Genomic DNA, 15,914 nt, shown 5'->3' on the forward strand with positions numbered 1-15,914 from the left:
GTTTTATTTAAATTATATAGTTCTATTTACAAAGCCATGTTCAATAAATAAAAACACACTTACGTTTGAAAGATTTCTCCAAATGGAGAAACAGAAATGTGGCTTTATATTTGCAAGGAGAAGAAGAAAGAATCCACACAATCTTTAAAACAACCACTTTGGTTTCTTAAACATTAGGAAAACGAAAGGAGTAATTTATAAAAGTTAACACTTTTTAAAGGCAGCTATATGAAATTTAAAACATGTAATGTTATACCTTTCCGAAAAGGGCATATGCAGAATACAAGTCTTTCAATAAGTCTCAGGAATTGTGTATTTATAGAAAAGAATTTGGCTTTATCCATTGGTGTTGAATACAACTGTATACCCTGTTGTTTTCCTATATAACAGAAATGGGGACCGTATGGCCTCCAAATGTCTGGCAGCAATTCAGATCACTCGCAGCTAACCCAAAGTAAGGAATGAATGGAGCTGAAGTCCAACATCTGAGGAACCATGTCTTCCCTATTCCTTCTTAACAAAAATAACTTAAAATTGCACGTAGCATGGGATACATTCACGGGACAGCATCTTCTGGTGACCCAGAAATCAGATCCATCAGCAAACTATGTACTTGGAATGGAATTCTTTCATTGATCAACAAATATATATACTATATATACTCATGCGTAAACCTAGACATTTTAGTAAAAAACCAACCCCCAAAACCTGGATTGACTTATCCATGCGTCACTGTAAGTACTGTACCTTAATTCTTATCAAAAAAAAGGAATGACCCCCTTCTCCAAATAGAGTGGTGAAAGGAAGATCTTGGTTCACTCTGGGAGAACCTTTAAAAAGCACTGACCTTTTCCACTGTTTCCACTTTTGGCAGGAAAATGGCAGTGGAAAATGGCAGCGGTGGGGGCCAGGGGCAGTTGGCCCCGAGGTAGCATTGCCACTTTGTGGAATGACCCTCAACTTATCCATGGATCATATAAAAATCCATAATTTGGGCCCCAAAACCACTTTCAATGTATATAAGAGGTCAATTTATATGAGTATATACAATAATTTTGTTTGTTACAGAATTTCAAGCACACACAGAGGAATATAATTAAAGATTCAGTATTGCCAGATTTTAAAGCTTATCAGCAATACTGCAGTCATTGTATCTCACTAAATAAAAAGCACTGATTCTGAATCCCACCTTATTCAAACCAGGCAAAGTGAATGAAGCCCTTCCGTTAAGTTTAGGCATTATTAAAGGAATAAATACATCTTGGTCCAGATGCTCACAAATCACATTTGAAAGTTTTGCTGAAATATGAGCAATTGACTATTCTACTGGTATATAAAGTAAAATTCTTAACAAAACCCAGAAGCAATATATGATATCTCTACTCCCAGAGAATGTAACACTTTAAGAAAAAGAGCCAAGGGGCATCGAAAATCCCCAGTTTCAACAAGTGTTCTTCCCTTTTGACAGCACTGTTTGATCAGGTGGAGTAGGAGGAACATGGGGATCTACCAGATGGCTATTGGTGTTTTGTTGCATAAGTAGGAAAGTTAGGGCATGGAGCATAAAACCATTATCTATCTATTTTAAAATAAAACAAGCATTATATCTTCATAAAGGTGAAACACAGTTTATTGGTAAGGGGGGGGAAAGCACTGACAACTGGGAAGCCGTAAGGAGAATGAGAAAAAATCTCACAGAATATTTGTAACAAATGAGCATTTCATGAAACTGACCTTACTTTACAAAAAGGGAAGTAACTGCAAGTTGGGTCTCAGAATAATAATAAAAATACAGTTTTAAAATAATGCTTTTGTAATGAGTTCATTGTGAACAGTTTTTCTGTAGGACAGTGGCAGAAGATCAAACAACAGCTTTCCATGTAGGTTGAGTAGAACAGATTTTGTATGGAATGCTTTCAACATTAATGAAAACCAGACAGGCACAAGAATACAATTCCATAGATACTCTTGCAGAATTCGACACATGGGAATCACTGAAAGGCAGGATCACAGCGATGATACAAAAGAGTTATTTATTTCATTTCATTGTATTTCATTATTTATATCCGATTTTTCTTCCAAAGCAACTGTTGGAAATCAATTTTTAATTCAGAAAAATAATAATACATAAATAAGTATATCTACACTGTGCTATACAGTTACAGTAGTTCGATACCACTTCAATTATCATCACGGCCTTGGGTCCCATGTTGGAAGAAAGACAAAATATCCATAAAATGAATACAGTAGAGTCTCACTTATCCATTACTCACTTATCCAACGTTCTGGATTATCCAATGCATTTTTGTAGTCAATGTTTTCAATGCATTGTGATATTTTGGTGCTAAATTCGTAAATACAGTAATTACTACAGAGCATTAATGTGTAATGAACTATTTTTCTGTCAATTTTGTTGTAAAACATGATGTTTTGATGCTTAATTTGTAAAATCATAATCTAATTTAATGTTTAATAGGCTTTTTCTTAATCTCTCCTTATTATCCAACATATTCGCTTATCCAACGTTCTGCCGGCCCGTTTATGTTGGGTAAGTGAGACTCTACTGTAGTAAATAAAAAATGGTGCATACTATGGTAGCATAGGATTTGTACTTGACATTTTGGTGCTAGAGAACTCTACTGCTGTAAACGTTCAGAACTTTCTAGAAGCAAATCCTAAGTATTTTACCAAATTATAAATCCCAAAATTCTGTCCAAAGGAACCGTGACTGATTTTTTTATCCAACTGCTATAACTGCAGTGTAAATAAACTCATACTTTCAACTGAATGCAATTTGCAATGCTGGTAACCTATAGTATGAAAAAGAACTGTTCCTCTCACTATCTGCATGGTTCTGGTGAAAATAGGAAAAAATGTGGTTTAATTAGCAGAAGTATTATGGTTGATTCTTAACATTATGAACTTTAAAAGACTATATTTGGCAGTATAGAAGTTGGGATTTGTGCCACTAAAGCTGAACATGGCCCTTGCTTTTAAATGAAAGAACAGGAAAAATAGAAAGTTACTTGAACTACAATACTGATCACCAAAGCACACTAAGAATTCCAGTATATACAGCAGAAATACTAACAGCAGGTGGGTGGATTGGACTTTTGTGATACGAAAAGAGTTGGAAACCAAGTTTTTCTTTAGAAAAAAAGGCTAACTGCTATAGTTCTTTAAAAATGTTATACAAGGTACAGTATCTGTTCATCCTGTATCACATCCACTCATGTTCGCACTATATATTTAAGAATAAAGGTTATGAAAGAGTACCCTTATTCCAATGCAGTTGTTGCCCATTTGTCATACAAAATGTCATAAGGTAAGTTGGATTTGGGTTGGTTTTTAGAGGAAAGTGAGTAAAATTCAGAAAGAAAATAGTATAATTTATCATGCAGTACAAAGATTTGCTTAAGTGGTCCCAAAGAAGTCTGATCTGTGACCAAATATACCCAAGTTCTCATAGTGCAACGCTTTCTTAGTGTAACACAGGGCAGATTTTGGCTAATTTCCAGGCCACCTGAAAAAAGTAACTTCCACAACGTAACTGGAAGAGTAAATAAAATCACCTCTGGGACAAGGAGAACATCCCTGCTTTCCACTTTCAGCATTGCAGCTTTATGACTTGTGTTTTGTGTTGGATTTTGAGGATGGAGACAGGATTCTTTATAAGAAGTTGCTGTCCAGTGGCCCAGAGAAAGTAGCTAATGTGCCAATATTGTGATGGTTGAAATTAGTCCTTCATAGTTTGGTCTTTATGCAAAGCGGCAGTTCGACTGTTCTGAGAAGTGCAGCACGAAATAGACATATTACAGTGGGTAAAAAGAGTCTTTTGTAGTCTTGCCCTCAGCCACCCCCAAAGAAAAGAACCTCACGTGCATACACTCACTTCTCTCTCGAAAGTTACTACAGCTGCTGTGACTATAAAGTTACATCATGTCAGTAATTACAGCACTTTACCACACATGCAAAAACAATTAATTTCCTGATTTTCTTTTTTCTTTGAGTAGTGCATCATCAAGGCCACGGTGTATCAACAAAAGTCTCTCTCCACTTGTTCCCATGTCCATAGCAGATTCAGTTACTTCACAAGAGGGACTAGAAAGTAAACACAAAATCATTATTCAAAAATCTGATCAATTTACTTTCCATTAAGAAAAACCTACTTAATCATTTTCCTCCCAAGAATTTACTTTTTTATGCCTCTGAAAGTGAAGGGGAAAAGTGACTTGAAACAGCAGCAACACAGCCAATTTGCCATAGCAACTGCTGTACAAGACTAGCAAAATTATTTTTAGAACTACTTTCAGATCCCCAAACTTACTGATGAATGTGCAAATGCAATTCAGATGTCTATTAGGTGTGTTAACTAGTTCAAATGTAAACTTCATTGGAAGAGATATAGATATACTCAATGGAAGTCCCAGGTTTTGTTTCTATGCAAACCAAATCTGGAGATCTACATGACACTTTTCCATTTTGAAATATTCCCAGGGAGTCCCTAGCATTACCAAGGACTTTTCATCCCCACTTCCCATTTACTTTTAATATATTGGGTATTTCCCATAATGAAATGCATCTCTCTATGGTTGTGATTAAGATGGCCATTGCCAAGACACAGCAATTGTTTCCAAGAACCCAGATTCAATAGAGTTCAAGTGTGGGAAAGAAGACTGCAACAAAAGAAAATGAACTTAATGCATAACTAGAATCACTGACAGAGCACTTTAACACCGTGACTATAATTCGTGAATAATTGTTGAGAATCAATTTCTGAAATGTTTCCTGAATTTATGTGATCAATAAGAGGGGAGGAGGAAGAAACCAAGGGATTTGGGAGGGAAAGAAACACAAATTATTTTTTAAAAAGTTTGGATGTAAAACTATGAATATGCAGAAAAATCAAAACAAAAAGCACTATAAAGTTTCAATACTTCCAGAGTCTTTTCCCCCTACCTTTCTGGTAGATCTCATATTTAACCCTTGGCATCTTCAAAGGTTCTGATGAAAAACACCCCTACTGGATACTTCCCCAGTTAGTGAAGAAATAATGGCCTATATCTTCTAAATATAGATCTGCTATATTGTCATTCACACCACAGACATGTAAATGTTTAAACATACAACATTCTTCAACTGTAATACACACAACGGTACCTCTATCAACCCTATATAGCAGGCATGGGCAAACCTTTTTGCCTTAGGGCCGGGCTAGGAGGCTGGGCAAGGGGGGAGGGCGAGGGGGGAGGGGGTGGGGAGATTCCGGAAAAAGGCAGGGCCAGGAGAGGACAGGGTAGGGCTGCTCATCCCATCCTTATGCCAGGAGGAAGGCAGGACACACGGCGAGTGCACAGATTTTCCTCTCCCAAATCCTCAGGCTGTCCTCTTGGCATTATGCCAGGGGGAGGGCAAGACAGGCAGCAGTTGAGAGTGCTCGGGGGGGGGGCTCTCAGCTGCCGTGTACCTTCCTTGTGCCATCCTCCCGGCATAAAGATGTGGCCACTCACACCATCCTTAATATGCCGGGAGGATGGCGAAACAAGTGGTGGCTGAGAGCCCTCCAGAGGGCTCTCAGATGCTGCATGCCTTCCTCCCCCATATTTTTGCCATAAGGACATGGCGGGACACAGTGTCATTCTGTCAAGAGGACAGGGAAAATGAGGAGGGCCTGCAGTGAGCACCCGGGGGGGGGGGGCATATGGCCCCTGGGCCTTAGTTTGCCCATGCCTGCTATATAGCAACAGACACTGTCAATAACAGAACACTAAAAAAAGGTCAATTTCAACAGAAGAGTTTCTTCAACTAGATCAGTGGTTCCCACCTTTGGTCCTCCAGGTGTTGTGAACTTCACCTACCACAATTTCTAACAGCTTGTAAGATGGCTGGAATTTCTGGTGTTAAAGTCCAAAACACCAAAGGTTGGGAACCACTGAACAAGGTACAAAAATAACTACATCTGAGGCTGGGGAGGGGACACCTTTTTATCAAATCCCAGTTACAGCTGTTCAGTTGAACGTGTTTACCACAATAATCATGCGATAAATCAGATGGGGTAATCTGAACCAGCTTGCAGGCTTGGACTGTCTGAAGAATATTTTTTATAGAATACAAATATTCTAACATTGTGCAACAATGAAACAGCTGATTGAAATTACACTTATCATTCAGCAACCAGTTGTGTTTCTGTGTCATAAACAAACTCTCCAAAAGATTATCTTCATTTTGCAACTGCCAGGGAAAAAGAAAACAAAATACTAACAATTTTCTGCAGTTTATGTTTCTTGCAAAATTCACTTTCTTAGGAGGATAGAATGGATTTTAACAACTAAACGTAGCTTTCTGAAAATGTAAAAATCTAAAAGATTTTCACTAAGAAAATAAAATATAGTTATGTTGAGCTATAAGGATCCAGAAATAGATTCATCTGGGTTACTAGCATTTATATATTTCTTCCAAAATAGCTTTCTTCCAATATTTCAAGGTAGCGAGTGAACAAAGACTTCCTCTCTAATTTTGTTTTCATTACAACTCTGTGAGGTAGGTTACACTGAAGACAGCCATCAACCCAAAGTTGCACACTTAATCTTGATTTATTTTTTAAAAGTCTTCGAACTGCAAGATAAAATGCATGTTTAGAGATTTTCAAGCTGGTTCATCTACTGAAAGCCAACTCTGGAAAGTCAAGATCAAGATTTGGAGGAGAATCTTAGTTAAAAAAATATGTCTAGCCCAGAATGTTGTTCTTGTTTCAGACAATTCCAGTTTTGACAATGGAATTACAATGGAAGCTAATTTATCTGGGAAAAACCCAATAATTAAATTTAAGGTATTTTATGATGCTAGGCAAACAGGAAGAGCGGGCTTACTAGGTTTATTGTTGTTTGGTTAAAAGAATGAATGATTTTGAGAAACAAAAGATTAGATTTGGGGTTTGGGCAGTACAGATATTTATGGTATTATAAAGTTAAGGTTATATGGATTTTGATGTGCTTTGTTAAGAATATGGAATTGATACAAACCCAGGTTGTGTCCAAAAACACCTTTCTGGCTCAAGAAGCTCATTACAGAAAAGAAAAATGGCAGATGTACCAAAACCCTTTGGAGAATGATCAAGGAGAATATAAAATTAAGTTGAACTAGCAGTTACTTGCAGAGGTATATAGTTTTCAATGATTTTCATATTTACAGTTATGTGAAAGATTTAAAATAGATAAAAGAATCGTGATTTGGAACAGAATAAATATTAATTGGAATTGCAATTATGTATGAAGAATGAATGTGTGATTGGTAAAATATATAAACTCCTGTTCTGAAATGGAAGAATAAGTGAAAGTCTGTATGGGCTAGGAACTTTTGAATATAACAAATGGGGTAATTGGGATGGATGTGGTTAATGGTGCTGAAATTTACATTATGATATAATTTTTAAAAGAACTTTTATAAAATAATATATTATAGTATATTGTCCAGAATGCTTAAAGGAGCTTTGAATGTCTGAATGTGAAAAGTGATCTTTATTATATGTGGAGCATATATGATCAATCTTGCTCTCCAATAACACGTAATGGCCTCAAGGTAATGTGTGGGGCATTTCCCCCACATTATCCCCTTCTGGCTATTTTAGCTCCATAGTATTTAATATGCTTTTAGTATTTCAAAATTATTCTTTGAATTTGTTCTAATTTGTTTTAATGATATACTGTCTCAAGACCTTAGACTATTGATCAAGATATAAATGTTTGAATGAATGAATGAAAATACTTTGTCATTCAAGGGTTTATCCTGAAAAATACTAGGTAATGGAGGAACTGTGTTATCCTGTCTCATCAGAGAGACAATAAACCTGGAGAGATTTTAGTGCTTTCACAATGTACCTAAGGTTCCATGTGAAGGGAATAAAAAAACAATGTGGAGCCTGCATTCAGGACAAGTAGTCTATTTGCACATCTCTGAACATGGCGCAACATGATCAATGTAACCATTGAGTTAAGACCAAAGTGTCAATAGTACATGTACTTAAAATGGCATGAAACTGTTGCGGTGCTGAGATACTAAGCCATCATATCCTTTAGAAGGAGATGTTTACCTAGTCAGGAACTGTTGGCCCACCACAGGAACCCCTGGGAACCCATGCTTGAAAAGTGGCAACAACATTAGCAAAACAATCTTTCCCCATGGGATTCGCGTGATTGAAGATTTTTTCCCCCACTGGTATAAAACTGGCAGGTTTGCTAACCAAAGACCTAATATACATTGGCACCAGTTGATAGAATATGCCATGAACACATTGAAAATGTTGTTACTTTTGAGTAGAATGCAGATAAAAAAAACCAAAAGACAGTACACATGTGGAACATCTGCTTGCTTAGCTCCATAAACCAGCCTAGCTTTAAATATCTTCCAGGAAAGGCTTACTCTTTGTTCTACCATCATCACAGGCACGTTTCTTGAGGAAGAAGGAGACAGCCTTCTCCATAGCTATTACCAATTGATGGCACTCCCTTCCAGAGGAGGCTCAGTTGGGTGTCATGTGTGCTCTCTTTCTCTCAGTAGGCAAAATTGTTGTAACTGAAGAAAGCCTTTAACTCTTAGATAGATTTTTTAAAAACAAGAAATGATATATGGTTTTATCTATTCTAATTCAGTGTTATTTATTTTAAAATTGCAATTGCAAGGAGTGATTTTCTACCCCAAATTTTGTACTAGTTAGGTAAAGGTAAAAGTTTCCCCCTGACAGTAAGTCCAGTCATGTCTGACTCTAGGGGTTGGTGCTCATCTCCATTTCTAAGCCTCTAAGGTCATGTGGCCGGCATGAGTGCATGGAGCACTTTTACCTTCCTGCTGGAACAGTACCTATTGATCTACTCACATTTGCATGTTTTCGAACAGCTAGGTTGGCAGAAGCTGGGGCTAACAGCAGGAGCTTACTCCGCTCCCCAGATTCGAACCTCTGACCTTTCGGTCAGCAAATTCAGCAGCTCTGCGGTTTAATCCACTGTGCCACCGGGGGCTCCATTTGTGTTAGTTATTCCTACCAAAAAGAAAAATAATAATATAAGCAGTCACTTTCCAGTGCCTTAATTTTAGGGATTTTCAACAAAAACTGTGGAAGTATATGCAGCTTCCTACTCTCCCCCCCCCCCCCCAAGAAATGAAGGTATACCAGCTACTTGAAATAAATGTTCTGCCTCATCTGAGCATACATTTTTTGACCAAGATATTTGAATATTATGGAATTCCTCCCATGGAGGTGAGTATTTTTATCCCAATATACACTGGAATTCTCATCTGCTTATTAAAGTACCTCAGCAGCATCTCAGTGCAAGTTTTTCAAAATCCACTCCAATGAGAGTTAAACAAAATACAACATTAAACAAGCCCACTGAAATAAAAAGCAATTTTAAAACACATCAAGAGATAAGTACGGTATCAGTCAATTAAATGTCCCTTTTGCAACATTCAGTCAATTGCTAAAAGCCCACCTGAATAAAAAGCTTTACTTGCTTGCACCAAAAAACACAATACAATACAAGTTTGTGAGATTGATAGGAGCAGACAACAGCCACCTCTGAAGAGCTTAGAGGTTAGAGTTACACAAACCCAAAGCAAGTTCATACAGAAAAATACGGTCCTTCAGATAGATCCCATTCTATAAAAGTAAGTGGGAGGGTTGCTAATGTTTCGCCATGTTCTACTTCCACATATTTCATTGTATTCTGCACAGACAAACATACAAACTCCTGCATTCTGGATATTTTTGTAGAATGTTCCTAGGGAACAACCCACCAACCTAGTACAGTTATTCCAAAGTTTCCATCTCAGTGGGATGTGTGAAGAGTACAGACTCTTCTGTGAAAAGATATTTACAAAGAATTAGAAGCTTGGAAAATCAATACTTCTAATGATGAATGGAAATTAACCTATACATTATACTTATATAAGCACTGCAGTATCTACACTACCCTTGTAGAGGTTGAAACCACAAAATTTAACAAAGCAGGAACTGGGAGAGTTAGAGCAGCACTTGTTTAAGGCAATGACTGAGACATGCCATTTATTATGGCAATAGACTTTCAACTATGGCAAGACTAAAGTATGTCTCATTATTAGACCTCAGATCAAGCAGATAGAAGATGAATAAGACCTCTATTTGGGTGTAGGTTTTCATGTCTGTGCTTGTTGAACTATCTAAACAACACTGTGGATTATGTTCAAATAAAGGTTTTTTTCCCACTAAGATGAGAGAACAATTTTTATCCAATTTGACTGAAAGTCAATGGGTTACACTGAGTCTTTTATTCAATCTATGGATATGAAAGTGAAAACAATAATCACAGAATTTGAGACACAGAATCATACCACTATGCAAGATTGTTTATATAATGTTCTCCTTTTAGGGATATGGTATATATATACCAGTAAATTACCTAGATAACCCAACAATGCTCAAATTCAGAAGAACCTTCAGCCTATTCTAACTTATTATTTTACCTTTGCACTTTTGGAGAAGAGATATCACACAACTTTACAGCATATATACATAAGCTGCAATTAAGGGGAGGTGGGCATATGCTATTATACTGTGCCTTCCAATGCAGTAGTCGGTGTTTTTGCATGGTTATTGTCTAAAAAATAATAATCCAGCTACATTGCATACACTCTCTCTTCTAAAATCTTAACTTTTAATCCATAGTCTCAGATTACAAAGAAAGTGGTCAGATTTGGTGCTGCTTAGTGCTTGTCATAGTTATTTGATAGTGAAGTCTATGTATTATAGTTTTAACATCTAGTGCTATTATAACGTATTTTGTATTTTATGCGCCAGAATTTTTAACAAAATTTTACTAGATCATGAAACAAAGCTCAACAAAATTTGCAATATTCATTGATAGCACAGAACCATTTTTTAAAGAAAAGGTGAATTGTAAACTCCACCAGAAGGAAAAAAAAAAAGCACACTGGTGCTCTTTCAGTTGTTAGCCTGTGTAATTCATTACCAGAAAGGTCTTCCTGATTTCAGTTTCAGATGTCAGGATTTAGGAACATCAGGCGTTTTGCTGGGAAATGTCAGCCTTCGAGAGCGGGTTTTGAGAAAGCACAAAGGACTTTTAACTAGATATGTGATCTGAAGCAACCATATTTGCATGCGGAGCTCACTACCTGCTTGTCAGATTCTACCATATGCATTTATATCAGAAATTGGTAACTGCACAGGAAATAGGAGTCATTGCAGCCCCCCTACCTCCCTTGTAGGCCACACAATCAGTATTCTGGTTTTGCCTTCGGTTAGGTTGGAGGGGAGGCATTGGAGGATTCCTTCAAAGAGTGGAGCACTGTAGAGGCACTGACTGGGCGGCAAAACACATCTGGGAGGTAGTGTGGAGTCTTCTGGACTGCAAAATAGGTCCTAGGCCTGCACTTTTACAACCTCTGATTCATACTATTGTAGGGATTTATGAAGTTCTGGTATTCCCATCAACTTCTAGGGGGTGGCAAAGTTGTTTAAATGAATTTCAATTACTTTCTGATTAAACCTAGTAAAAGAAGTTGCACATGGAACAAACTGATGAAATACTCATGATTAGCACATTGATGAACTGCTTGAATGACTGAGACCTAATTACTCGCTAGTTAGGTTGCAGTCATAGATTAATTAATCTTGATCCTCATGTAATGGATTTAGTTTAAACAGAAGTCAATGAAGTATGAAGTAAATAGCAAGTCAGAGATGATGAATGAAGTACACAGAATATGAACATTTGCTTAATTATTTTTTCTTGTTTCTTGCAGTTGACCAATAACAAAATTAGTATTTTACTTTATTTCTAAAGAAAAAAAAATGTATACACAACATGCCTATGGGGCACTACACGATTAACAGGTAGTCAGTCATGAAATTGCCAGACACATTTGTCCTACAAACATCTTTACAGAACATATTTCAAATATACATAATTAAACAGAATGGCAACATACCTAATCAATGTGACTTTTCTTTTACATTACCTTCCTTTACAAATAAAAATAATAGAGTAAAAAGTCTATTAAATGGCAACAGAAAACTCTCCTGTTCAGAATTCTGAGCTAGCCATGGAATTCTTCCAGGAAACTATTGTTGGCATAAAGATTCACCTGAATGCTGATCTGTTTAGTGAGCCTGATCAAGTCAATTTTGAAAACAGCTGATGTCTCCCCATAGCCTGTATTATTTGCTGAGCTCTGTCATTTGTGCTATGCTAGAAATGTTATGACTGCAATATTATGTGGCTAGGACCAACAACCAGATGTTAAGGCTACATACAGTGCCAGACCCTGAGAAACATCCTCTTAAACAACAAACATGCTCTAATTGCATTCTGCACTGGTCTAGATACATTCTGTGCTGGTCACACAGACCTCAGATATGGATCTATCTCAACCAGTACTGTGAGTAGATTGGACTAAAAACAGTGCTAAGGCTTGGTAGATTCTTTGGCCAAAGTTACTATTTGTTTGCCATCTGCTCAGTTTCAGGGCTCATTCTATGTTTCACTTGGGAAATGCTGGAGGGCTAATATTTCAGTCCCACCCAACACTCTTGCCACTAACATACCCACAATTTTCAATTTCTTCATCCATTCTGTTCAACTATCATTCCATGACAATGAGGCTACTCTGTTGTCATTAAACCCCCTTCTACCCCTTTGGGGAGGGGGGATGTACATTCCAAAAAATATTTGTAACATTTTTTAAGCCTTGATGTTTCCTCTTGGTATCTCCCTCTTATGTGTGGATGGTGCCACTTTAGTTAAACATGAAACCATACTGAGAAAATGTTTGTTATTTGTGCACAGCAGGGGTGAGCACCTTGTGATCCACCAGATGGTACTGACTCCATTACCATTAGCTGTGCTGACTAGGGCTGGTGCACATCGCAATTCAGCAATACAGTACAAAGAATATACACAAATAGCTTGTACTACAAGACACCTACTTTTAAACACAGACTTTTAAAATGTTGAAATCTAGTAAAAAAAATGCAAGTTGTAAAGACAAGATGTATTTTAGCAAGCTACCAGAATTCATTTAAACCTAAAAACAGACACTATAATGCAAGTGATAACAGACAATGGCAAACTAATTTTTCTCTTGGCTGAGTAGCCATCTTTTATCCCTGTTCACTTCTGAGTCTTTAATTCTTAAGCTTTCTGCATGTGCCAAAGGATTTCAGAGTACAAGCAGGAAAGAGGCGTGTCACTTCAAATTTCCAATAGCTTCAAAGCAGCTGAAAGTGGCACATAATCTCTTTATCACAGATCTCTGTTGCGCTGAGTTTTAAAATTCAACACTATGTAAAAAAAATGGGAGTGGGATCTATATCTTATTGGGCTTCTGAAGGAATTCAGGGATATATTCTGGTTATGTTAATAACAAAAAGAACTACTACTACTACTACTGCTACTACTAGAAATAGTTATCAGAGTTGTAGTAATAATACTAAAAACAACCTGGTACTATAAATCAGCAAGCTTATGTACAGTGTTTCACTGGCTATACAACTGTAGTACATCATTATTTTATTAAAAACAAATGTTTCAATTTTTAATAAGAGAAAATGATCACTAGGCACGAAGTTTGTATCCTATTGGGATGAGAACTGTAGTAGAAATTCTGATTGGTGACCATATATTTATTCCCAGTTTTATGTTTAAACCATTATTAATAACAGAAGGAAATGCCTGATTGAAAAATATGAGCAATACATGCAGGCAAAATATACTCACCATCATTCTAACATCACTCCTTTTGCATCTTTGAAAAATGAAGCAAATAGTTGTTAGATAAGAAAATAAATAAATAAAGAACTATGATCTTAGTAAAGGTTAGATTTTAAGATTGTGTTTCAGCATGCTAAAATTCCATGCATAGTGGGGGGAAAGTGAAGAACTGACATGTCTTCCCAATTATAATACAGTGACATGTCACTTAAATTTACATCCGTTTTAGCAGGATTTTTATCTTAGCCAATTGGATCAAATGAGTCACTCAGAAATTCAAAGGTAAGACACACAAGGAGGAAAGTTTTACCTAAACACTTTCCCAGAAATCCATGCACCCCATGCAGCAGATAGTTCACCATCTACTTTCTCTTTCATAAAGAGATTGGTTGATTAGTTCCTTTTCGTAAGGCAATTTGCAAGTTCAAAATATGATTTCTCCTAAAACAGCAAGCCAAGCAGGACAGGGGTCCAAACTAAGAAGGATTTATCTGTCACTAAATATCTCTTAGTACCTGTGGTTACCCATTAGCAATCTATGAAGCATCTATAATTTAAGGCCATGAATTTTACATTATCTTGTATAAATATCTGTTCAAACTGAGTCAACACCCTACATAAATCAGCAAAGTCAAGACCCTACAATAAAGTACAAAATTTCAATTACCACCTACCATTAAGGGATTCTTCGACAGCTTTCTGTAAAATATTTAAAATATATAAAGCCTTCATGTCTAGCTTGGATCTCCAAAATTAAATAACTCTAATAGATATATACAATAAATAGTGATTCTACAAAATAAATAGAAGAAGCAGCAGAACATTAGTAAATTTAGTAACAGTTTTAGTTATTTCTTGGTGGTTACTGACACCAAAGCTGCTGCTTGAAGGTACTCTTTTAAGCATCTATGTACAATTTAGCTGAAATACACAAAGCAAAGACCAACCAACACATTTAACTGGGCTACGTCTAAATGTAACTCTTTAACTAGTAGCAAACTACCTGTAAGCACCCGCCCCCGCCAGCCCAATTCCTATGATAAAAATGTAAAAGTCAATAGTATTAGGACTGGGGCTCTTTGGTTCAACACATTAGCAGTTTTAGGGATTATGACAAAATTAGTATATAGTTCTTCATTTTCTTAAAACAGAGAAAGGACACAAAGGCTGAAATTTTTCATACACTCAGAAGAAACACTCACTGATTTCAAAAGGACTTACTTTTGGTAAAATGTTATTAATAGGACATTGTTTTAGGAGCAGATATGATTCCAAAACCCAACACAATTCCATCTATCTTTCTTTCCAGAATGCTGTGTGTCAATAGTTATCTGCAGCTTTCCACACCAATGACAACATTGCCAAATACCAAATCCACCATCCTAAGAATGTTTAATTAACCACTACAAACAGGACAAGAAATTGAGTTTTAATCTCTGTGAACTGGGTATATTTCAAAGCACAGATATAAACTAATAAAATGGATTCCATTATATGCCTAAATTGCATAAGTTGAAAAAGAGAAACAGAAGTCTCCTACATGATTACACTGGTCACCAATTTTTTGGGAATGTTTTGTTTCCTCCACAATTTTGAGTGAACTAAGTAGATTTTAACACGCTGAACAGATGCATGTACTTCTCATGTCTGGATCATGTAGTTTACCAGGATAAGGTTATACATCCTAAGCATTTCTATATGTCTATAGAGCCATACACTATGACAGTAATGGTGTAATCAGGAAGCAAAACCAAAAATGTTTTGCAGCAGATTTTTGTTTGTAATCATTGTCTAATGCTTTGCGGATGAGAGTCCAACAATAGACACCCAACATAGATGGATTTCTACTTGCTCTGATATCGTTTCTCCATCTTGGCATTGTCCTGATGAAACCTTTCACCATGTTTGTCACTCACAGAGCTCAGGTTGTCTGGAAAGAAGTCCAAGTGGGAATGAAGAAAATGTATCTTCAGTGACAATGTTCAACTTCATTTATTTGTATGCCTGAAACAGACTTTCAACCTGTTGGAAATAATCTGGTGTTTTACAGTTGCCCAAAAATTATAAACAACATTTTTGAAGACTGTCAGAGACAACATGTTTTCACCCTGTAAAAGACCATCAAAGTGGCTGTCCTTCATCACATCCCGGGTT

The 15,914-nt window shown here is 36.6% G+C and overlaps 1 protein-coding gene across 6 annotated transcripts in view; it reads right to left on the reverse strand.

Moving 5' to 3' along the window:
• Window positions 1-1,612: 1,612 nt before the first annotated feature.
• cd47 (CD47 molecule) overlaps window positions 1,613-15,914 on the reverse strand; it is an 84,927-nt gene continuing 70,625 nt past the window's right edge. For 2 of the 6 annotated variants that reach the window (XM_008107790.3, XM_062974854.1), the window contains exons 9-11: window positions 14,435-14,459; window positions 13,767-13,794; window positions 1,613-4,101 (exon numbers count right to left, since the gene is read on the reverse strand). In XM_008107790.3, the coding sequence (XP_008105997.2) occupies window positions 13,769-13,794; window positions 14,435-14,459 (51 nt within the window). In that variant the 3' untranslated portion in view covers window positions 1,613-4,101; window positions 13,767-13,768. Of the gene's footprint in view, window positions 4,102-13,766; window positions 13,795-14,434; window positions 14,460-14,498; window positions 14,553-15,914 lie in introns of those variants that run through there. The other 4 variants (XM_062974858.1, XM_062974857.1, XM_062974856.1 and 1 more) reach the window with 3 other exon arrangements.

Source organism: Anolis carolinensis, chromosome 3 (assembly GCF_035594765.1).
Source record: "Anolis carolinensis isolate JA03-04 chromosome 3, rAnoCar3.1.pri, whole genome shotgun sequence".
Taxonomy (NCBI): domain Eukaryota; kingdom Metazoa; phylum Chordata; class Lepidosauria; order Squamata; family Dactyloidae; genus Anolis; species Anolis carolinensis.